General features: G+C 54.9%; 1 protein-coding gene across 10 annotated transcripts in view; it reads left to right on the top strand.

Annotated features, from left to right (window-relative positions):
* SLC6A6 (solute carrier family 6 member 6) overlaps positions 1-23,259 on the top strand; it is an 81,707-nt gene that overhangs the window by 50,859 nt on the left and 7,589 nt on the right. For 8 of the 10 annotated variants that reach the window (XM_034658832.1, XM_034658831.1, XM_034658829.1 and 5 more), the window contains 7 exons: positions 1,328-1,460; positions 8,229-8,363; positions 9,552-9,655; positions 9,784-9,908; positions 13,699-13,811; positions 18,438-18,575; positions 20,294-20,396. In XM_034658832.1, coding sequence (XP_034514723.1) covers positions 1,328-1,460; positions 8,229-8,363; positions 9,552-9,655; positions 9,784-9,908; positions 13,699-13,811; positions 18,438-18,575; positions 20,294-20,396 — 851 coding nt within the window. Of the gene's footprint in view, positions 1-1,327; positions 1,461-8,228; positions 8,364-9,551; positions 9,656-9,783; positions 9,909-13,698; positions 13,812-18,437; positions 18,576-20,293; positions 20,397-20,963; positions 21,065-21,852; positions 22,018-23,259 lie in introns of all 10 variants that reach the window. The other 2 variants (XR_004624782.1, XM_019801223.2) reach the window with 2 other exon arrangements.

The following is a 23,259-nucleotide window of genomic DNA, read 5'->3' as shown; positions in this document are numbered from 1 at the left end:
GACTGCGACTGGCTGGGAGCTAGGGAATGGTCTGGAATGCATTCCTAGGCAGCAGTCTGGGGGCAGGAGCTGTTTCTGTGTTTTACAGATGAGGAAAAACCTGGGGCACAAAGTCACACCCCCCTCTCTGCCTCTTCTGCTGGAGTGTGGCCTTGAAACCAGGAGCTAACTTTGGTGAGAAGGAATCCCGGCTTTTCTCTGGGGAGTACAGGCTGCCTGTCTCCCGTGGTCAGCAGCCTGGGGAATCGGGACAGGGGACCCCGATGGAGTCGGGGGCAGGGCTGATGTCCCTGTGCTTGCCGTGCCTGCCCTTGGTCACTGCTGCAGCGTCAGAGCTCTGGGACAGTGGGGACAGTTTCTTGGCATTGATTTTGTGGCTCTGGCTGTCCGCACCCTGTGGCTATGCTGCCCGCCCGCCCCCGACTTCAGATGGCGGCAGCCCTCAGGGATGAGTCTGCGAGCAGGAGCTCATACGTGTCTTCTGCAGGTCAGCGAGGTTCTCGGACTCCAAAGACCCAGCCTCTGCTGTGTGATGCTGGGCGGGTTGGTGGTTGCCCCGTGCCGATGAGCCATCAGACCGTCTGGTTGCCTCCTCCCGGGACTTTCACAGCCCTGCAGAGAGTTGGGCGGAGGCCAGCACTGCTTAGGTGCTGGGAGCTGCTCTGGGCATCTTGAGGCCGGGGCGGAAACAAGTGCTGAGGTTTACCCAGCACCCCAGACCTCATAGTTAGTACTTTGTGTGGGTTTTCTCTTCACAGTGATCCCTCTAAAGAGGTGGGGGGTGCTCTGTGGCCACATACAGAACAAACACTTTGCCCTCTTGAGGCTGACATTTTTGTGGAGACGTAGACAAGGAATGGGTGAGTTATTCCCATTTCACAGATGAGATTTGGGGCCGGGGGCTGGGTCACTAACCCAAAGTCACCGATTTTACATGGTGGAGCCGAGTTTGAACCCAGTGTTTGGCCCACAGTGGGCACTAAAGAAGGGTCTACTGAGAATCACATGGGAATTAGTGCCCATTTTACAGATGAGGAAACTGAGGCTTGGAGATGTACTTAACTTGTCCAAGGCCAGACTGGGTTGAACCCAGGTTCACCTGATGTAGGCGTCCAAATCTGTCCCCTTATAGATTTCTCCACAACCCTGTGACCTGGGTGGACACTGCTTCAGAGACCCAGGGGGATTCTGGGGCTTGGCGAGGCGAGGGGACTTGTGGAAACATGGCACCTGAGCCAGGGTTTCAGCCGAGCCTTTTGGAGCCCTGGCCTCAGCTCTGTCTGCCCCGGGGCCAGCCCGACTGACTTGTGGCTCTCTTTGCTTGAAGGCGCAACGTGCTGAGCTTATCTTCTGGGATCGACGACCCTGGCTCCTTGAAGTGGGACCTTGCTCTCTGCCTTCTCCTTGTCTGGCTGGTCTGCTTCTTCTGCATTTGGAAGGGTGTCAAGTCCACGGGAAAAGTGAGTTGTGCGTCCGTCCCTCCCCTGCCTCGGGGGGGTCTACCCTCAGCAGAGACTCAGCCCCCTCCCCTCCCAGGCCCTCCTGCTTGAAACCGGCCCAGACCAAAGATGGGCTAAAGCAGTCTTCTGAAAGAAAATAAGGCCCTGCTTGTGGCCTTTGCCTACTTCATGATGTAAATACTCGCACCACGTCTGATTTCAAATTACCAATGGTTTAACCACTGGCTAACAAGATTCCCGAAAGTCAGATGGTAGGTTCCCTGGAGCCTCCCCAAGCTCCCAGTCACCCCTGGTTCCCATATCAAGGTGTTGGCAGTAGTGCAGATGTTGGCAGATAACAAACGCTGGCGTTGGTAAGTTAGCAGGTAGCAAGGTGAGCTGGTTACTGTTAATCACCAGCGATCTACCCACAAGACGGACCCTTGCTTTGCAAAGTGTGTCCTGACTGGCAGCATCAGACTTGTTAGAAATGCAGAACAGTATCCCCAGATAATCCAATGCACATTAAGGAAAGCTTTCACTGATGATTAAGTCATTTGCTTATAACCAAGATGTTAGTTGTTAACCAGAATGTTAGCCATCAACAAAATATTTGCGGCTGATTTAATTTGTTACATGATGACTAGAACGTTAGCTATTAATCCAAGGTGGTAGCTGATCATTAAAATGTTAGCTTCTCATTGAGGTTTTAGGTATAACTGGCATATTGCCAGTAGTGAAAATGACAGCCTATAACTAACACACTACCTGTTAACTTAGAGCCTAACAGTCACCTGATAAGCAAGACGCTGGCCGGTGTCGTGGTCCCTGTGATAAGTTAGTATGGAGGGGTCTGTGGTGGTAGAGGTGTGAGCCCCTGCAGCCAAGGCTCTAGCCAGAGAGAAGCCCCCCACCCAGCATTGCCCTCGTATCACTTGCATCTTGACAGGGGGAACATCTCTTTAAGGTCTAAAACCCCCGAAGGCCCAAAGAGTCCGTTAAGGTGGCATTTGAGGTGTTGTGATGGTCAGGGGGTGACGTTGCTTGGAGAAGGGGCCTTTGCTGCGCTGGAACTTAACATTACGGACCACACTGTCCCCGGATGAAGAGCCCCTTAAGTGAAAGCATGGAGCCGAACAGATCCCAGCATTTACTCCAGGGCAAGATCTGGGTCCCCAGGATTGCAGAGGCAGAATGGGGATGATTCTGGAGCAGGGGCCCTCGGCCTGTTTCTGCGGTCAGAGCTGCCCAGTGATCCTAAAACCCAGTCTGCAAAGGAAGCAGGCCAGGCTGACATTGTCCCCCTGGGGCAGGCAGGAAGAGGGCCCCTCGAGCAATCTGCATAGCACCTTGGGGTGCTCATTCAGCCCTGTGTCTCCTCCTCTGTCTTGTGTGCAAACCATTTCCTTACCGCCTTTCTTCAAATGAGGAGGGAGCTGAACTAGGAGAGGTGAAGTGATCTGTTCAGGGGCACTCTCTCCCCGCGAAGCCCTGGTTTGCTCCTCTTCAGAATGCATAGAAGTCAGGCCTCCAACAAGGTGTATGACGCATCCAGCACCAGTGCTTGGCACAGACAGTGCTGCAAATTCCAGTGCTGTCTTCACTGGGCCTCCGTCTCCCCACGTTTCTCTGGAGCACTTATCCTGAGCAATGCCAGAGACATGATCATTTCCTGATGTACTCATACATTTTGAGCCTCTGCTGTCGTCAGGTATAGGGCCAGGGGACATGCAGGGGTCCACAAAACAGACAGAAATCTCTGTGGTGCAGGAGCTGACAGATTTGTTGGTTGTGACAAGGTGAGTGTGTAAAATACATAGGAGTCAGGCAGGCACTGAAGAATAATGTGAAGGAGAACAGGAAGTGTTGGGGTGCACTTTTAAATGGGGTGGCCAGGCAGGCTTACCAAGAAGGGTGACTTTGGGACACAGCCAAAATTGAAGGGTAAGCCGTGTGGATATCTGGAGGAGAAAATATTCCAGGGAGAACAGCCAATGCAAAGGCCCTGAGGTATGTCCGACCCAGACCTATGGGGGAGCCCCCAGTGTGATGGAGGAAGCTGATATTTCCCAGAAACAGCGGGCAACCTTTAGGATACAATGGAGGGGGTAGGAGTATAGAATCAAATCGAAAAGTAGAGGGTACCGGGCTGCAACTGTGGCCAGTTGAAGACGTGACTTGACAGAGGTCCCCCTACCCTACCCCACCCCTGGAGACAATCTCCTCCTCACGCTCCAGGCCCCTGAGGGGCGGGCATGGCTCCCAGAACAATAGCAGAGACTGGGCCAGCCCAAAGAAGCCAAGACAAACACAGAAAGGCTCTGTGGACTTCCTTGAGCTCCATGGCCTGCCTGTCCACCCGCCGCCCGCCGCCCGCGCCAGCCGTGGCTTCCAGCCCTGGCCACAGACCAGGTTCACGGCCGCTGTGGGGGCTGGGCCCATGGGCAGCAGGACGGACCTCATCCTGGCCCTGGCCCTGCTTCAGTGACTGACACTGGTCCAGCAGGGGGTGGATGGAGGGAGGGCCTGGGCAGCTCAGGACCCAAGTTCAAGTCACTTTGCCTCTCTGAGCCTCAGTTCTCTTTTTTGTAATTGTCATCATTCCAAGGGTCTGAACCTTGGCCCAGAAAATGCTGGGGCTTCATTCATTCAACAGTGATCATGGTGGCGAATGCTGTATTGCACACGCGCTCCAGGCACCGTTCTCAGTGCTGTCGGTTACAGCTCGTCCAGGCATCCTCGTGTTCTGAGGTGTCGGCGCCCAAGCTGACACCTGATTTGAACCCAGGCAGCCCAGCTCCCCGCCTTGGTGCCCTGCGTTCTTCCACTGCCCGCCCTCCCCCTCTGCTAGCCTGACAGCAGCGCATGAGGCACGTGTGGCCTTGCTCACAGCACATGAGGTCCAGGAAGGTGCCAGGTCCAGACCCTTGCCAGGAAGTATGGCGCTGGGGGTCTGAAGGGGAGCATGCTCTCGGACGTGGGCACAGACGTGTCCCGAGGCTGCACCCCCAGCAGTTCCATCCCACACTTGAAAACAAAGGGGGGGGCAGTCGGAGTCAGACCTGGTTTGGGATCTCAGTGTTGCCCCCACAAGCTGCACGCCTTTGGGAACGTCCCCTTCCCTCTCTGAGCCTTGGTTCCCCCTTATGTGAAATGAGTTAGTGATGCCGCCCTCACATACACCGGAGTGCCGTGAAGACCCTCGGGGCCTGCCTAGGTGATGAGCGCAAACCCATGGCCCCAACTCTAGGAGCCTCCGTCTCGGGGATGAGTGACCCCTGCTGCCCAGGCCTTTACCCCCAAAGGAAGTTCAGGGCGGCAGGAGATTAGCCCATCTCCCTCCTGCCTTGTGGGCCCGTCTCCCCACCGGTCCTAGGGGAATGAGGAAGAGTTGTCCTTGCAAGTTTCCAGGGCAGTTGGGCCACAGGGCTTTTGGGTCAAGGGCTCAGAGGAACCACAGAGGCTTGCCAGCAAGAGTGGAAAAATACCATGTCCCGTGGCAAGGCCTGCTGGGCCACCATTGGAGGCCCACTGGCGGCGGCTGGCACCAGCCTCTCCCGTGAGGATCCCGGGGGAGTCACGGAAAAGTTGAGAGAATGGCTCTCAGGGGCTTGTCCTCAGAGCATTCTGCAAAACAAGGGTGGCTTTCCAAAGAGGCAGATGAGGTGGTGACTGGGGGGGGCTGTGTGAGCAGGTGGGGCTGTCCTGTTCTGGATCGGGGGACGAACCGCCATAACACACACACACATACACACACACACACACGCACGTTTGCACAACCCGGGACTCTGAAGCCAGCTGGCTGAGGTCATATCCCACCTCTGCCACCTACTAGCTCTGTGACCCCAGACACCTGACGTCACCTCTCCAGGCCTGTTTTCTCCTCTAGAAAATGCAGGTAATACATTGCCCTACCTCTTCAGGTTGTCGTGAGGATTAAATGAGTTAACACACATAAAGCTCTTAGCTAGTGCCTGGCACACAGTAAGTACTCCTTAAGTGCTTGTTCAAACAGATTTAATACATGAAAACAAGGGAAGCCGCCCCCATCCCGAGGTGGTTTCCTGTGTCCCTGACACAAAGCCCTCTGGCCAGAGCCTGGTTGCCCAGCCCAGTGGGGCCTGACTGGCTTTGAAGCGGCCGCCCTCTGGGGACAGCCTCCTGTCAGCAGCTATTGTTCACCAGCCCCCGGGTGTGGTTCACAGCGGGGGCCCAGAGGTGGGAACCAGTGGAGGGCCAGTCTGCAGGAAGGGAGGAGCGGCCTGTGGGGGGCATGCTGGTTTTCTTTCTTTCACCCCTTCTGTGGCTTCCTGACCTGCCCCCACCCTCCAAGCCTGCCTTCTTGTCCTTGGGAAATTGGGAGGGTTCTTTGCCTCAGGAGAAGATGGGGTGGCTGGGGAAACTGAGGCCCAGATGGAGAAAAGGCATCGGGCGGGGAGGGGGGAGCAGCAGAGGCAGGCGTAGGGCCCACCCTTTAGCCTAATGGGATCAGCAAGAAAGTCAGTCCTCACTGCTTGGGTTTCTTGAGGGCGGCCAGTGAGGTTAGCACCCTTATTTTCCTCCTCATACAGATGGCAGCTGAGGCCAAGCCTCCCAGCTTGGAGGTAGCAGAGGTGACCCAGCCTGGGTGACCGCTAGAGGGCCCTCCCTGCCACTCTGTCCCTCTGCCTGGAGTGGCAGATCTGGATGGAACTCAGAGCTCATCTGGTATGAACTTCCCACTTCGCGGGTGGGGAAATGAAGCCCAGAGAGGGACAGTAACTTGCCCAAGGTCTCACAGCAAGCCAGTCACAGAGCTTGAATTCTGACCGGGGCCCTTGGAGAGTCCAGACTTCCTCTGGTCGTTGGAAGGCTTTTTACTGCCCTCCCATTGTCGTCTGGAGGCAGGCTCGGGGGCACTTAAGTGCTGTGTGACCTTTGGGCAAGCACTGGACTCCCTGGGCTTCAGTGTCCTTACCTTCAAGATGAGGCTAGTAATGAAACCCGCCTCAAAGGGTTAGGGCGGAACCAATTAAGTACTGAATTTACTGCACTTGGAATAGTGCCAGGCATACAGTAAGCACTCAGTAAATGCTGGTTGGTGGTACTGGCCGAGGGCAGCAGAGCCAGACAGTCCCTGAGAGCTTGCTTCTTGCCCTTTTCCAAAGTCCCTTTCTAGTTGTTTCTGCTCACAGGGATGTCGGCTGCCCAAGAATTGTGCTCCAGCGAGGGTTCCTGTGCCAGATAGATGGGGTTCAGGGCTCTGTCACCCTCCATCGGTGTCTGGTACCTACGTGGACCCCAGAAGTGCCCTGTAGTAACCTGGCACTGCCCCCAGCTCCCAGGACCACGGACACATTCATCCTGCTCTCTGGGTTTTGGTTTCCTCACCTGTAAAATGGGTACATGGCTGTGTGGTCATTCCTTTCTGGTCCCCTGGCCCCCAAGGCCCTGAGGGAGTCAGGGGCCCTGCGATGCAATCTTAGCCTTTAGTATTCTGTATGCGCCGCCCTGGTGAAGTAAAACGCCTCTTGCCTTTGCTCAGAGCACGGTGGTTAACCGCCACGGGCCCTGGCTGCAGCTTCTGTGCTCTGGGGATGACCCAGGCAAGTCTTTGAGCCCCGCTGAGCGACCTTTCCTGCTCTTGTCAGTGGTGGCCAGCACGCCAGTTTGCGGGGCATGGTGAAGATCACGTGGCCTTGTGCCTGGGGCGTCCTTGCTTGGCCAGTGCTGGAAACACCAGGATCTCACCGTCCATCCGTTCAGAGCCACGCACCTCTGAGCCCCTCCCAGGCATGAACCCTGCCTGGAAATGCCTCACACTGAAGGAAAAGATAGGGAAAATCCATCCGAGAGAACTGAGGGCACAGGATGTTTGGAGACTAGCACTTTAGAGAGATGAGAAGGAGAGGAAGGAGGGCAGGCCCTTGGCGATGGAACAGCCCAGCCTGGGTCATCTCTGGTCTTCACCTCCACTTGACCTTGGGCTGCCCGGGATGTGCTGTGTGATCAGGGAAGGCTGTGGGCCTCCCATGGCCCCAAAGAAGTGGGGGGCCTTCCCAGTCTCCTGGCCAAGGGGCTTTCGAGGCTTCATTTCCTCCCAGAAGTTCCATGTGCTTCCTGCAAAGTCAGTGTCGACAACAGGCCCCATTTCTTGAGCACGTCCGTGCCAGGCAACTGTTTTGAGGGTGTTAGAAATATCATCTCATCGAATCCTCGCTTCCCCTCTTGATGGAGGTCTTCTATTACTGTTTTCTCCATTTACACGTAAGGGAACAGGCCCAGAGAGGGGAAGCATCACGCCCAAGGTCACACAGCATGCGAGGGGACAGAGCTGGGATTTGAACCCTCGGTAACTGATTCTTAACCCTACAAGTCATACTAACGGTTGTAATGTTAAGCTAATACATACTGTCACGTGCTGACCACTGGGTAAGCCTTTTACATACACACTTGATAGTTGACACTCTTATTTTGCCTTTTCCTCCTTCACTCACAAGAATGTCTGTTCCGTGAGGGCGGGGATTTCTGTCTTGCCCACCACTCTATTTCCAGGGCCTGGATATTCAGTAAATATCTACAGGGTTGTTTTTATTGAATCTTAGTAAATCTGTGAGGTAGGTACTGGTATTATATCCAGGTTACAGGGGAGGCAACTGAGGCCCAGAGAGGTTAAGCAACATGTGCGAGGTCACACAGCAAGGGAAACGGCAAGCTCGGCCCCAGACCCCTGGCCTCGGAGAGAACGCTCGCATTTGAGAGCAGCAGTTGATGCCTCAGGCCCCCCTGAATCCCTCTCTGTCCTCCCAGGTCGTCTACTTCACGGCCACGTTCCCATTCGCTATGCTCCTGGTGCTGCTGGTCCGTGGACTGACGTTGCCCGGTGCAGGCGCAGGCATCAAGTTTTATCTGTACCCCGACATCAGCCGCCTCGAGGACCCGCAGGTACAGCAGGGCAGCCTGTCCTCCCTCCCACCCAGGGCCAGGCAGGGCAGGGTGCAGGGAAAGCTACGCTGGCGGCCCAGTTTCTTCCAGTCTTAGGGGCACAAATCGAGTTGGGCCATCGGCCCGCAGTGCTTTCCTGCTGGGCTGTGTCAGGTTGTCCACTGTGCTCGCGGGCCTTTCCAGCTGCCTGTGTCTCTTCCCGCGCAGAGGACTGCTGAGACCAGCCGAGTACGGTCTCCTTCAGGCACTGGCCAGAGAAGGGGGGAGAAGTCTTTTTATGAGCTCGTCTCCTGGGCCGTGGCCTCTGCCCGCAGTGGCCGGAAGGGCGGCATTGTGGGGAGAGCTGGCCCAGGGGTGCTGCTGGGTTCCTTGGCTGAGGTTGGAATTCAGAGTTGGTGCTGAGCTCTTGAAGGTCGAGGGGCAGATACTGAATGCTCTCCTCCTGGCCCTCAGCCACGTGACCACAGGGGGTTGGAGAAAACCCTTAAACTGGCCCATCTGAGGCCCTTTTGTTGCCAGGATCCTGAGCCTTCAGGTGGCCTTCAAGGTCCCGTGCTGCTTTGGTTCTCTTCCCCACTGCCTCTTACCCTGGGCTTGGCCGACATCAGAGGACAGCTGGGAAGGCAGCTTTGTGCCATCAGGAGCTGCTGGATGAAGGTTCTGGAGAGCAGCTTTGCCTGCATAATCCGTTAGGGAATTCCTCCCCACTCCAGTGTGCGGGTCCCCAGACAATAGCAATTACAGTAATGATAGCAGCCCTGACTTCACAGTCTTACTGTGTGTCTGCACTGGGCTCAATCTTTATTCTTAGAACCTGTGTAATAGGGCTGTGGGGTAGGGCAGCAGACCCCATTTTACGGATATGAAAACTGAGGCCCTGGGCGGGACTCCCCTTGCTCACCATCATTTCATGGTTGGAATTGAGATCCATCTTCTCCCAAAGCCCTTCCTCTTCGTCCTGATGCTGAGTGACTGGGGATTTCTTCGACTTCTGGGGTTCCTTGCAGCTCAGTACTGCCTTGAAAGACACCTTGGATTCCAGCACAAATGCTCTGATCGCAGTCAAGAATGGGCACCTTGTGAGGTGCAGTCCTTCACGGGGCTAGGAACCCGCCCTGTCTCCTCCAGGAAGCTGGCTCTAACGGCCCCTTCTCTCTCTCCTTGCCACCCCCACCCTGACCCCCATAGGTATGGATTGATGCTGGGACCCAAATATTCTTCTCCTATGCCATCTGCCTGGGGGCCATGACCTCTCTGGGGAGCTACAACAAGTACAAGTACAACTCGTACAGGCAAGTGTCGCACCAGCGGGCCTGGTGACCTTAGAAATGATGATGTTTAAAGAAAAAAGAGAAGAAGTAGGGAGCGTGGCTTCCTTGTGTTGTGAATTAACTTGCTCCCTGACATATGTGTAACTTAGGGACTGTATGCTGCTGGGATGCCTGAACAGTGGTACCAGTTTTGTGTCTGGCTTCGCAATTTTTTCCATCCTGGGCTTCATGGCACAAGAGCAAGGGGTGGACATTGCTGATGTGGCTGAGTCAGGTATGGTGGTATTGGTGGCAGTGGTGGTGGGCACTGCCACCTAGTGTGTAAGCCGAGTACTGCAGGCATGAAGCCAGACCCCAGGGGGCTTTGCGGGGGGACGAGCCTGGTTTCCGAAACGGACCCCCCCCCACCAAGATGTCCCCCAAGTATCAAAGAGTACAAAAGCTAAATTTTAAGTACTTTCATTGCAATTTGGCCCAAGGGGCAGGAGAAACATGGGGGTCGGTTAAGTTGGGGAATATTTAGCTACTTTTGTGTGGTCTTCCCTCCCTCTCCTTCCCCAGCAAGCTCCTGGTTTCAGCAACAGAAACCACTTTCCTAACTCAGGCCCAAGCCAGCCACCGGTCGGCATTCCATCACCACCTTCTCAGCTTTGGTTTCTGTATTTTGCACTTTGCTCCCAGCGCGCTCCCTCTAGCAAACCCATTCATTCATTCCACCGGTTACTGATTAATGGAGTCTGCCCTGTGTCAGGCACCACCGTAGGCAGCGGGTGGGGGAGAGACAGTGGGCATGCCGGCAGCCCTCTGGGACGGTGACAGATCCAATTTGGGGGTAGGTTGGGGGACAGAGTCACCCCCTCAGGGTGTGGGCCCTGTTGGTGGGATGCTCCTTCTGGAAGTAGATGAAAGAGTCTTAGAATTATGGACTCTGCAAAGCCTGGGATCCTGGAGCTCCAGCAAGGTGGCTCTGGAACCTGACAATGATGAGGTCCTCAGCTGCTAGAATCCCAGACCTCAGCATCACGGTATCTAAGACTTGCCTCTGGATGTTCTAAGTCCTAGAACTGCAGCTCTGTAACTGCAGTGGTTTGGATATGGGAATAAGAACCGTAGGCTCCCAGATTCCCAAATTCCACCTCTGCCCCTTCTCCGCCTCACTCCTGTCCTGCCCATTCACTGGCGGGTGGTCCTCAGAGGCCTGGAAGCTTTGGTTATTTTGTCCTGTGCTGCACCTGACCTCCTGATTTGTCACGACCTCTCTGGGACTACATGGAGGCAGGCAAGAGTCCTGGGCGGAGGCTTCTCTTAGGCCTGGAGGAGAGCCTCATGTCGTAACGCCAGGGACCACCATGGACCAGAGTCTGGCACAGCTGGAACCCTTGCCATGGCATTGCTCTTGCCCTCATGGGAAACTGGGCAGTGTCCTGGTTCCTCAGCCACAGAACCCCAGCGTTGGGTGTCAGGGGTACCTCAGCCTTGCGCATTTAGGCACCTGTTCTGCAGATGAGGAGACCAGTGGCTTGAGAGCAAGGGCCTTGCTTGGGCTGCTCAGGATCCGAGCTGGGATCTCCTGGACAGGACCTTCTGACATGAGGACGTCCCCCCGCCTCCTGCCTCCCCGCCCACCCTGGATACAGTGACAGCTCTGGTCTTCCCTGTGTGAGAATACGTCTGAGCTCCTCTGACCTTCTCTGACCTCTGAGCCCGTGGACCCTGCTTTCATCCTCACTTGGCAAAGATGTTCTCTGCCACCCTTACACTCCCCAGTGTTGAGGGACAAGTGTGGCAAGTCCACAGCTCAGCCCCACGCATCTGTCCACTGCCCCCAGTCCCAGATCGGACCATCAGACATAGTTTTCCTACCCCAAGAACCCCTGAGAGGCAGGCCAGAGACTGAGGACACAAAGTCATTCCAGAAAGATCCACACCTACTTGGGAGTGTGACAGTTCCAGTGTTGAGGGGGAGATAATTTGCAGCTCCTTTGCAGTGGCTTTTTTTCAGTCGAGGGCTTTACAAACCAGCTGTGGTTGCCAGGAGCGCGGAGTGAATTCGGTGATGGGATATATATATATATATCTCGATACATTAAATAGACCTTTCTCTGTGGACAACTAGGTATTTTTATATGTCTGTATCATCACCCTAAGTTGTTTTCTTCCTCCTGTCCACCTCCAAGACCTTGTCGTTTATTCCCCACGGTGATGTCTGAACAGCTGACACATCAAGGGTGATTATTTCTCTAATAAGCTTTTAACAAGCACCATATTGAGCGAAGTGCATTTGAACCAGATCATGATTTGGCCGAGCGGAGTGCGCATGGCGCGGGCAGGGGCGCGTTCTCTGCTCGCGGAGAGGCGAGCATTGGTGCTCGGAGCGGCTGCGTTCCTTCACATGGACTTCTCTCTCTATAGTTCACCGTGCGCTTTTAGAGAAAGATGCTCAGACCCTCTCCCAGAGGCCGGCTTGACAAAGGCAAAACTGAAATACAGAAACGAGCGCATTGAGAAAAACTCCACCAGGCCCCAGTGGGCGGAGGGCGGCGGGCAGCAGGTGGGGAGTGGGGGGGCCCCATTTTACATCTGTCTCGCAGTCGGCTGGACTCGAATCCCCACGCACTGATGCCTCCCAGTCAGGCCAGAGCTGACGTGGAGGGAGCCCTGGGGGCCCCAGCTGCGGTGCCCACACGGCTTCTGTTCCAGCTTGGGCTTGGGGTTGGTAGGAGCGCCCCTACCCCAACTTCTCGCGGGCTTTTCTACCTGCAGCCTGGGGACCAGGTCAAGGTCGGGTTTTCCTCAGTCGAGTAGACTCGGGCAGTAGAGGGGCTGGCCCTTGTCTGCCAGGGTTGTGGCCAACACGCTACGGTGTGGTTTCTGGCTCCAATTTATTTTAAAGTTTGTTTTTGTTTTTGTTTTTCATTCTTAAGCCAGACCTTGGGTTTCTGGTATCTGCTCTAAATATCCTGCCCTCCAGCCCTTTTTTGTTTTCGCATTTCTTGACCTTTTTTTATCGTTTTCATTTTTTTTTAAGTTGTGGATGTTACTTTATTTTTTCAGCCTGGGCCCGTTCAGGCCTCCTTTCTTTTGCTGCTTCCTACCGCCTCTTTCACCTACCGGCCTCAGTTACGGTTCCTCCCCCTGGCTTCTCCCCTCAGGCCCGCTGGAGACGGGAGGAGACCTTTCCCTATGTCTCTGGAATGTTTCCAGTCAAAAAGGTGCCCCCTGAGCTGTCAGGGCTCCCGTCTCCCACACCCTGCCTCCAGAGTCTGCCAGAGTCCTCTATAGAAACCAGAAGCGCTTTTCTAGGGTAGTGGTCTCAGCATCTGAGAATGTGAGCACGAGAAGGCTCCTTGGGAGGCATATCCGGGATCCTACCCCTCACTTCCCAGCTGGGGAAACTGAGGCCTTGCAGGGGCACGTGGTGATGTAAAGAGGAGATGGCAGATGGTCTCCTGAGCCCGGGGTCCTGCCCCGCACACACCTCCCTTCAGCTTTGGGCCTTGGCTTTGGCGTTGCTCAGGTGGAGTGCGCAGACGCGCCCCTGGAGAGATGCTGGCCCTGCAGGGTGCGGTTCCGTACTGTGTCACAGTGTTTTAGTCGTTAACTCAGAAGTCGAAACCTTTTCTGTGCCAACGGGGGCTTCAGGAGTTCAGATAACCAGATCTTTTCCCCTTTGCTTCCTTCCAGCAAACGTTGGCGTGGTTGCTCTGGTTTGCGGGGGGCCGGGGGGGCTCCTTTTTCAAGCCAGTAGACTGAGGCCCAGGCTCAGTCCCAGTTCCCGCCCCCACATGACCGGTGTCTGCCGGATTCCGTGAAGCCACTGGTGCTGCTGCACAGGAGACAGATGCTAAAACGGGGCCCCACCTGAGCCTCAGTGCGGCCCATCCGAAAGGGAGGCAGGCCTGGGCTCTTCCCCCAGGCAGGAATTCAGACCCGGCTCCTCCCTGCGTTTGGGGTTTGGGACACCGCCTCAGTCCCGAGTGTCTTTGTGTGAGCTCCGGTGCTCCGGGTGGCTGGGTCACTGATGTGCCTCCCCTCTGCCCCTCCCCGTTTTCTCTTCCCTCTAGGTCCTGGCCTGGCCTTCATTGCATACCCAAAAGCCGTGACCATGATGCCGCTGCCCACGTTTTGGTCCATTCTCTTTTTTATTATGCTTCTCTTGCTTGGACTGGATAGCCAGGTAGGTACGGGTCGAGGGGACGCCCTGTGGAGGGCTCACCGTGGGGAACGGGGTTGTGGGGCAGCCCCCTTCAGGGGGCTGTGTGTGAGATGGTCACCCCCTTCCCACCTGCACATCAGACTTGGACCAGCTGTAGCCAGCAAGGCTTCCTCTGGGACCCCCAAGGGGGTGGCAGGAAAGAGGCCTCAGGGCAGCAGGAGGAGAACCTCTGGCCCAGAGCTTGAGTCTTTGACCCCAGCCAGGGGGAAGCGGACGCTTGAAGGGTGTGGTTAAAATGAAGCCATAGACGGGAAGTAGAAGGACAAGACCAGGAGGTGATGATGTGTTGTTCCCGTGGACGGTCACGCGGGGGCCCGTGAGTGACGCGGCAGACAGGCAGTTCGGGGCGGGGACCGACAGTCATGGCCCAGGCCGTCCCTGGTTGTCCTAGTGCAGCCAGAGAAGCCGAAATCACACCTGGTGTTCGGTGAGTCCTGGAGCGCGGGAGTTGTTCCCCACACAGTGAAATCATAATCCTCCAGGGTTCGGTGAACAACTGAGCACTGGGGAGCCTCGCTCAGACCCGCCCTGTCGTCGGGCCATCCCAGCTTCTGCCCTTCCAGCCTATACCAACCACCCACGTGTGGCTGTTTCCCTGCACTTCTTAACCCCTACGTCCCATCCCTCTAGGGCTCAGGCCTCCAGGGGCTATGTCAGTGAGAGCCAACCAGAGGCCGAGTCTGGCTTTGGAGTCACAGTTGCTAGCCCCCATGCTGCTGTGTGGCACTGGGCACCTTCCCTCCCCTCTGTGAGGCTCAGTTTTGTCATCTGGTCAATGGGTGTGTTTACACCTCCACTGCCTTGTATGAAGTACCAGCCACAATGCCTGATAAGAGCAGCAAGTGGTGCTTGGAGGACAGTAGAGTGAACCCCTGGACACCTGCCCCTGGAGATACGTGTCTTCTCCTTGGGGGCATCTCGAGAGGACAGTCTAGAGCACAGGCATGACTTCAGGACTGGGGAGTTAGGGTGTGCAGGGCGGGCCGGTCTGCCCAGACCAGAACCCTGCAAGCGGTGCCGCCCAGAGGCCAGCATCTGAAAGCCAGGCGTTCTGCAGTCTCCTGTGTGGTCTGGGTCTCTGGCCGCCGCCTGGGAAATCTTGGGTTAGCTGGGACCCTGTGAGAGGTGAGGCCTGCCGCCAGGTCCGGAGAGGGCTTCACTACCCGGCCCTGGGCAGCAGCCTCCACACCGGGGTCCAGTGTGGGTCCCTGTGGACTCAGAACCAGGTAGGAGGAATGTCTTAGAAGGTCAGGAAGAGGAGAGGAGGCAGTCTGCCAGCAAGGTCAAGAACAGAGCAAAGGATTTGGCAGGAAGGGGACCAGGATTAGCAGAGAAGACAGAGTGGAAACATTTGGGAGCCCAAAAACAAAATACTTGTGCAGTCGTTTGGTGGGCTTGAGCTGTGTAAGCAGCAAGAGGACTCCATTCATCATCCCTCGTTAATGAGTTTGGCCTTCAGAGGCCCTAAGCAAATGGCTTTTATAACTTCTTCCAAAGCTCTAAGTGAAAACAAAAAACCAGAGGTTAATAAATGACAAAGCATGACATCTCCATGGGCCCCGCATGGGCCTCTTGGGCTGTGGAAGCTGCTTCCTGAGGGAGCAGAGGTGGGTTATTCATTAGGTTTTCTCCCTGGGAGGCAGGGGGGCCCGGCTGGAGAGATGCACCTCTCATGGAAGCCAACAGGCTCGGGGCATCGTGGCCAGCTCTCAAAGCCAGCGTCAGGGGGAGCCGGTACCCTTTCCGCTCAGAACATGAAACTCAGGGGTCAGAGCCCTTAAATGATCTGCCTAATTGTTACACCAAGAAGGGCATGATGGGGACTTGACCCCCAGGTGCTAGGGCATGGTGTCTCAGGAGTCTGATGGCCTAGGTTGGAATCTCTCCTTTGCATCTATTTGCCATGTGAACTCGGGGATGTAGGGAAGGTTTTGCAGATGCCGGTAACCCCTTCATGCCCCGTGAAGGCAACCAGAGCACCGTCACACAAGGCGTTCCTGCGGGCAAGGCTTCATGCCAGGCTTTTGACGTACCCGCATGTGGCAAAGTGCACATAACATAAAATAGACCATCTTAACTAAGCATGCAGTTCAGTGACATTGAGTATGTTCACACTGCCGTGCGACCATCAGCAGCCTCCGTCCCTGGAACTTTTGCATCTTCCCAAACCGAAGCTCTGTCCTCATTAAACACAAGCTCCCATTGCCCCTTTTCCCAGTCCTGTTGTTTTCTTTCTTTTTTCTCTTTTTTCGTATGTTAGCTCCTTAATCTGTAGCCTCCCTGTAGCTGCACGACCGTTACCCTGTAGAGCCCAGAAAAACGGGGCTGAGGGAGACAAGGGCTCGGCCACGGCCGTGCAGAGCTGGTTTAAGGAACGGGCTTGCCCGTGGGCCACCCATTCCCTGACCTGCTAATTCATGCCCCCCTGGCCTTGCCTTGGACTTCCCCCAAAATAGCTTTGTCCGGTGGAAGTGCTGGAGATCCCCAGGCAATCTCAGGCAGAGGCCTCTTGCTGATGGAGTGTGACCTTTGCACGTAAAGGAAACGCCCTCCCAGATGCCTAGCATGTGGAGGGAGCACTCTTTGGCTTAGGGTCTGTTGTATCGTTGTGTATTTTTCTTTTTTCTTTCTTTTTAAGGTTTTATTTATTTATTTGACAGAGAGAGACAGCAAGAGAGGGAACACAAGCAAGGGGAGCGTGAGAGGGAGAAGCAGGCTTCCTGCCGAGCAGGGAGCCCGATGCGGGGCTCGATCCCAGAACCTGGGATCATGACCTGAGCCGAAGGCAGACGCTTAACAGCTGAGCCACCCTGGCGCCCCTCATTGTGTATTTCTTGGTGAGGCGGAGGAGGGATGTCATGGCCTGGAGGCAGACGCTTGCACGAGAGAGCAGACAGCGCAGGAGGGGGAGAGAGCCGGCCCCATCTCCCTGGAGCTCACCCAGCCCCTGACTTGGGTTCCCCACAATCACGCGATTGCCAGTTTTTCCTCTCGTGATTTCAGATCTTTCTCAACATCCCTGCTGAGTAGGCAAGATCCCCCGATTGTAGGGGGGAGAAGACTGATGCTTGGAGAAATTAGGGTCCTGTAGCTGTTAAGTGAGGGAGGTCTGAAGGGAACTTGGAAATGAGGGGCTTGTGCCGGTCTTGACCCTGACTCACGGTGGCACTGCACCTTCCTGTCTTTAATTTCCCCATCTCAAAAGGGAAAGCAGCTTTGTTTCTGAACTCCTTTTGAAGATTGGCGTTTGAGCTGGTTTGCTGTAATTCAGTGGCCGTTCAGGGTCAAAACCCCGTTGGCCGACACATCAGTCAGAGGTCAGACCATCGGCCACTTCTCTTTGGGCCCCTTTCAAGAGCCTCTTGCTCATCTCTTTCCTGAATTCCTGGCAACAAAGAATCATTTTTCCAGCCCCTTTGAACCATGAAAGGGATTTGCTCCTTGTTTGCGTTCCTTGATCTCCTCTGATGCATCCCAAAGGACTTAAGTGGTCGGATTTTTCTTGTAGGAATGGTGGGGAGACATCCTTCCCAAATGCCTCTCGTAGATGAAAGAACAGAAGGGTCAAGGTTTTAGCTTTTCAACTTTTAACGGAATCCGACAGACAGGCCTTGGCGGGTGTGTTGGTTGGCGGAGCGGTTTGGCTTCACTTCCGGGTTGTGCTGCGATCCGTACGCGCCAAAGATACAGGGAGAGGAAGCGTCCTTGCCCAGGTCAGCAGCCACAGAAGGCGGGAACCCATCCATCGGGCATCGGTCAGACCCTTGACGCTACGCGTGCACAGGACAGTTTCATGCCATTGAAAACAGAGGCAGCTCGCCGTGTAATGGTGCGAATCCATCTCCAAGTTACATCGTTAGTTGCAAAGATGGAAAGATTTAGAGAGAAGGTTTAGAGAGGTTGAGAATCACCCTAGCATGTTACCCAGGGAGGGGCCCCTTCCAATAGGCTTCTCTACCTTTGGGAGCCCAGGAATGGGTTCCTGGGGGCACGGTGAGCACTTGGCTCACACATGTGGGCATGTGGATTCTTTCATGGATCCACAGTCCCCACAGAGCTAAAACCACTGCATGAATCTGCTGGAGAAACGGGGGCCCGGACTTGCCCTGAGTTACCCCCGTCCCCATTCTTCATGGTCTGCTGGGCAGCCACACGTGCCTGGCCACCCTGGGTACTGGAGGCCCAGAAATGAGGGGACACTGCCCTCGGTGTCAGAAAGGGCCAAGACTGAAATGGCAGGAGGTGTTCGTGCCAACGCGTACATGCCAGCCAGCGGGCTAAGGCGGGAGGTCAGCGCTGGCTTCAGAGAAGTGGTCGTTCTTGAGCTGAGTCTTGAATGATAAAGGAAAGACATTCTGATGAGCTTAATTAAGCAAAGACACGGACGTGTGGGCTGTTTGGAGAACTGTGCTTGGCCCGCTGTGGCTTGACCAGCCGGCGGGACTCCACAGGCAGAGCCCAGCAGACCAGGTTCATACGTTTGCACTCGACCCCCCATGCTACTCTGTGCGTGCTGGGGACTCTCCTCTCTGGGCAGAGGGGAGGTGCCAGGCACCTGGGGCTCAGCCACTCTCTTCTCCTCCACAGTTTGTTGAAGTCGAAGGACAGGTCACGTCCTTGGTCGACCTTTACCCATCCTTCCTAAGGAAGGGTTTCCGTCGGGAAATCTTCATCGCCTTCGTGTGCAGTGTCAGCTACTTGCTGGGGCTGGCGATGGTGACGGAGGTAGGTGGCTTTCTCACCTGGCACGGGGGACCTTCTCTTTGCAGGGCTCTTGGTGACCTGCATATGCTTCAAAGATCAGGTCAGGGCTGTAATGACCCCAGCCAGTGGAGGCAGTGGTGAGGCAGGAGGACCAGGACTGGGGTGGATTGGGGGGGGGGGTCTCCTGGCCCCACCCGGCTCAGGGACCCCCCTGCCCGGGGGACTTGGCCTACACTGTGGGCAGGAGGAGGTAGCTCAGGACCTAGCAGTTGACCCAAACTCCCCAGCCCTTTCTCCCGTTACCATGGCAACACCATGGCCACCCCCTGCCCTCTGTCCCTCTCTCCTTCCAAGAGGCCTGGGGGAGAGGTACTTGAGCTGAAATCCATTTTAATAGCAGCTCTTTCATCCATGACTGTGCAGTGGCCCTTCTCAGGCCCGGAGGGAGGCAGAGACGTTCTAGAGGGTAAATGCAGACCTCCTGGTGAACACTGCAGGCAGTGCCCGGGGCCCGGCTGAGTGACAGGGAGTGTGTGTTATTCAGAGGGTGGGCAGGGGCCAAATGGGAAGAAAGAAGCAGAGAGGAAGGAAGCAGGGAGTGTCTAAGGAAACAGTGGATCAGCTGTTATGAAGAGGCAGGCCAGAAAAGAAAGATTCTTGTGCTAAACAGTAGAAGCGTAGAAGCCTGGTGTCGCCTGCTGTCTCACCAGTCCCTCCCACCTACCTCCCCACATTCTCGACCAGACTGCTGCATGGGTCCCCAAGCTCAATCTGGGTTTCACATCACCACTTTTTTTTTTTTTAAGATTTTATTTATTTATGTGGCAGAGAGAGAGAGAGAGACAGCCAGCGAGAGAGGGAACACAAGCAGGGGGAGTGGGAGAGGAAGAAGCAGGCTCATATCGGAGGAGCCTGATGTGGGGCTCGATCCCATAACGCCGGGATCACGCCCTGAGCCGAAGGCAGACGCTTAACCGCCATGCCACCCAGGCGCCCCACACATCACCACTTTTTGCTACTGGAAATACATAAATGTTTCTCGAGAAGTGCCTTTAAGCAATACACGCGTGCCCAAGGCAGATCACAGGTCCACACCGAGCAGTTAGATACCACGGAAGTATTATTCTCTGCTGGCCCCAGTTAGTTTTCAGCACCTCCTTTGGAAGCAGGCTTCAGGAAACCCATCATTTTTACTAAGGAAAACATATTTTGCTTTCATTTTTCTGTGTGTGTGTTTTATTTTTTTTTATTTTTTAAAAATTGTATTTATTTATTTGACAGAGACAGAGACAGCCAGCGAGAGAGGGAACACAAGCAGGGGGAGCGGGAGAGGAAGAAGCAGGCTCATAGCAGAAGAGCCTGATGTGGGGCTCGATCCCATAACGCCGGGATCACGCCCTGAGCCGAAGGCAGACGCTCAACCGCTGTGCCACCCAGGCGCCCCTCTGTGTGTGTGTTTTAAAGATTTTATTTTCTTAAGGAATCTCTGTGCCCAACGTGGGACTCGAACACATAACCCTGAGATCAGAAGTCACACATTCCACTGACGGAGCCAGCCAGGCACCCCTGAGTGTTTTTAATGAAATTTTTCAAACACGAAGTTGAGCTGGTCATCATAGTCTGTGCCCATTTTTCTCTTGGGTTTTTTATTTCTTAGTGATATGCCAAAGCTCTTTATAATATTGAGGGATTTGGATTCCAAATAGCAAGTCAACGTTCTCTGGTTTTTTTCTCCACAGGGTGGCATGTATGTGTTTCAACTCTTTGACTACTATGCAGCTAGCGGTGTATGCCTTTTGTGGGTTGCATTCTTTGAATGTTTTGTTATTGCCTGGATATATGGTGAGTTTGGATTCTTGCATATCCTTTCTCAAGCCTCTGCTTTGGGTCTCTGTGTTTAGAAGCTTCCAAAACAGAGAATTCTCCGGGGAATTCATTCTGATTGGAAGACAAAGGCCTTCCCTGTCTGGACTTTTCCCCTCCAGGCTGCCCTTTCCCTACAGAAATAGTATCATTGTAACCACACTGCATTTTCTCCTCATGCTGAAGATGCAGGGATTGACTGGTGTTTCGACAAACCCAGAATTTGGCTATGCAGGGGTCTACCTATGATGTACTGCTCTGGGATCCAGGCATGGTCCATTTCAACCCTCTTGAGACCTTGGATTGGCCACACCAGGATTTGGGGTTTGTCTAAGTTTGCCTGAAAAATACAGGAGGCCCAGTTAACATTTGAATTTCAAATAATTTCAGATAAATGTCTGCCACTCTTGGGTCTTTGTGGCATCAAGTAGCAGGGACCCGGAGCAGACCCCAGGGACCCCCTCATGGCCCTTGAGCCCCTTCTGTGTGATTCAGATGCTAGTGTTGGACACGGCATCACTGTCTGTCTGCCTCTGTCTCTCCTAGGCAGCGATAACCTGTATGACGGTATTGAGGACATGATTGGCTATCGGCCCGGGCCCTGGATGAAATACAGCTGGGCTGTGGTCACTCCAGTTCTCTGTGTTGTGAGTTCTGCCCTGCCTGGCTGTGGGTGTTAGTCTCTTCTCCTTGGGGCTTGACGTTCTTACCTGCTAAGTCACCTTTCACCTAGCATCTACCACGTGCTGACCTGTAACAAGCCCAGTGATGCCTCTGCCTGGGAGAGGTGGGGCCGCAGGCTGCTCCCAGAAGTTACTTTGAGATGAGTTTTGAAGGATAAGAAAGAGCTGGTCAGAAAGAGAAAATAGGAAGGGAGCCCTGGGAGAGGAACCAGCCTGTGCAAAGGCAAGGCATTCTGAAAGAGGAAGGTGTATCGGGGCATGTTGAGAAATTCAGGGGCTCCACAACAGAGCACATAAGCTTTGCCCGAGCCCTTCTGGAACTCAGTGAGCTCAGTTTGGGTCACTGATTAAGTTGCGGGGCCTCTGGGATGTCAAATGGAGACAGGTCATAGACGTTGGAGATGCGGCGTTTCCATGGCAGGGTGGGGGTTGTGGGAGGTCCCAGCAAAGAGATGCCCTGGACTCTCCCAAGAGCAAGGAAGCTTCATGCCCACCCGGGACCCAAGGGCAGCGATGTGCCACATTCCTCTTCCCACCAGGGTTCCCTTGCCCACCATCTTGGAATGGAGTGTGCCCAGGCACCCCACTTCAAACTTCCACTCAGAGGCTCTGGCCAAGGGGAAGCCTTCTGCTTCTCTGTTGTTTGAAACCAGTCGTGGGCTTTGGAGCTAACTGCGGGGGAAAACACTGCTATGCCATTCTCGGCTCATACTGTGAGGAGTGCAAATGGCAGAAATGTCCCTTGTGTTTAGGAAGCCGATGCTGAGAGGTGAACGGATCCTCCCCTCAGTGACCACGCTCCTGGGCCAGAATGAATCCACACTGCCCTTAACGCACTGTGTGGGACCTTAAGCGAGTCCCTTACCTCTTGGGGCCCCGGTGTACCCTGTCATAAAGCAAGGACTCTGCCGTGGGAGGTGAGTGGCAGCCGACAACCTTGGGTTGTTACTGCTGTCCTTGAATATGGCTGTGGTCTTCTCATCTGAGGTGCGTATTTTCCCCACAAAATTCAGTAAACTGTAGCAGCCGGGAACCAGAATTGGCGAGTTATTGTTGGAGATGAATTTAGCTGGGTTCAAAGCTGTGTTCTCGTCCTCACTTGATATTGATTTGTGAGAAACTCCTCTCACCACTCTGACCATCAGTTTCTTCCTCCTTCCCTCTCCGAGGAGTTGGATAGATCAGAAGTAGTCTGCATTCCCAGGTGGTAGGTAAGGTCACCCTGGTGGAGAGAGGAATATGAATGGGCAGGTACCAAGCTTCCTGGTACTGGGAGAGCCAAGAGCAGCACTCTTCTGGGCCTCTCCCTGTCTAAGCTACACCCCACCCTTAGGGCCAGGCATACAGTAGACACCTAGTAGAAGACATCTGCAGCCTGGTGCTCTCCCTTCCCGCATCACGAACTCTGATTTCTGTGGATTTGTCTTCCCGTCAAACCCCAGATATTAGGTAGCGAAGATGTAAGTCATGTTTACGTTGTGGATGAATCTAAGACAAACCTGGGTTATACACTGAGATGCTGGGATCCTGACAAGAAGCAGAAGTCCCGGGCCCTCCCAGCCAGTCCTATGTGCTCCTCTCAGGGAAATGCAGACTTTGTGCAGGCTTTTGGGCTCAGAGCTCACCGCACCCCACCGTTCATGGATGCTGATGGCCACTGGCCATTGGCATGGGCTTGGAGCTGGATACCCAACTGGGCAAGGCCCAGGTCTGCACCTGGTCCTGGGAGGCTAGGTCTGGGCGTCAGGGATGGAGATGGTTGGTGGCAGTGGGGAAGGGGAGGAAAGACTTTCAGCCATGTAGCTCGACTTTATTACGCACCTGCTTTGTGCACCTCGAGCTGCACGAGAACCGGGGGGAGCAAGACTGACACCCCGCCTGTCCCACTGACTCAGTTGGATGGGGGAGCGGGTGCTGAAGGAGTAATAACCACATGCTTTTCCCGAGTCTGGGCAGGGCCTGGACAAGTACGGCAGGACCACGAGAGCTAAATTCAGATGAGAAGATGGAGGGTGGAGGGGTCCAGTCAGAGAACAGCCTGTTCTGAGGCCCTGGGGCAAGTGGCTGAGGAGCTGGAAGGATTTCAGGGCAGCTGGAGTGTGGATGTGGAGGAAGGGGTAGTGGGTAGGTAAGGGGTGAAGGGGCACAGCTCCTGGCCA

Source organism: Ailuropoda melanoleuca, chromosome 4, assembly GCF_002007445.2.
Source record: "Ailuropoda melanoleuca isolate Jingjing chromosome 4, ASM200744v2, whole genome shotgun sequence".
NCBI lineage: Eukaryota > Metazoa > Chordata > Mammalia > Carnivora > Ursidae > Ailuropoda > Ailuropoda melanoleuca.
The sequence above is the reverse complement of the archived record's forward strand: the minus strand, read 5'-3'. Positions and strand labels throughout refer to the sequence as shown.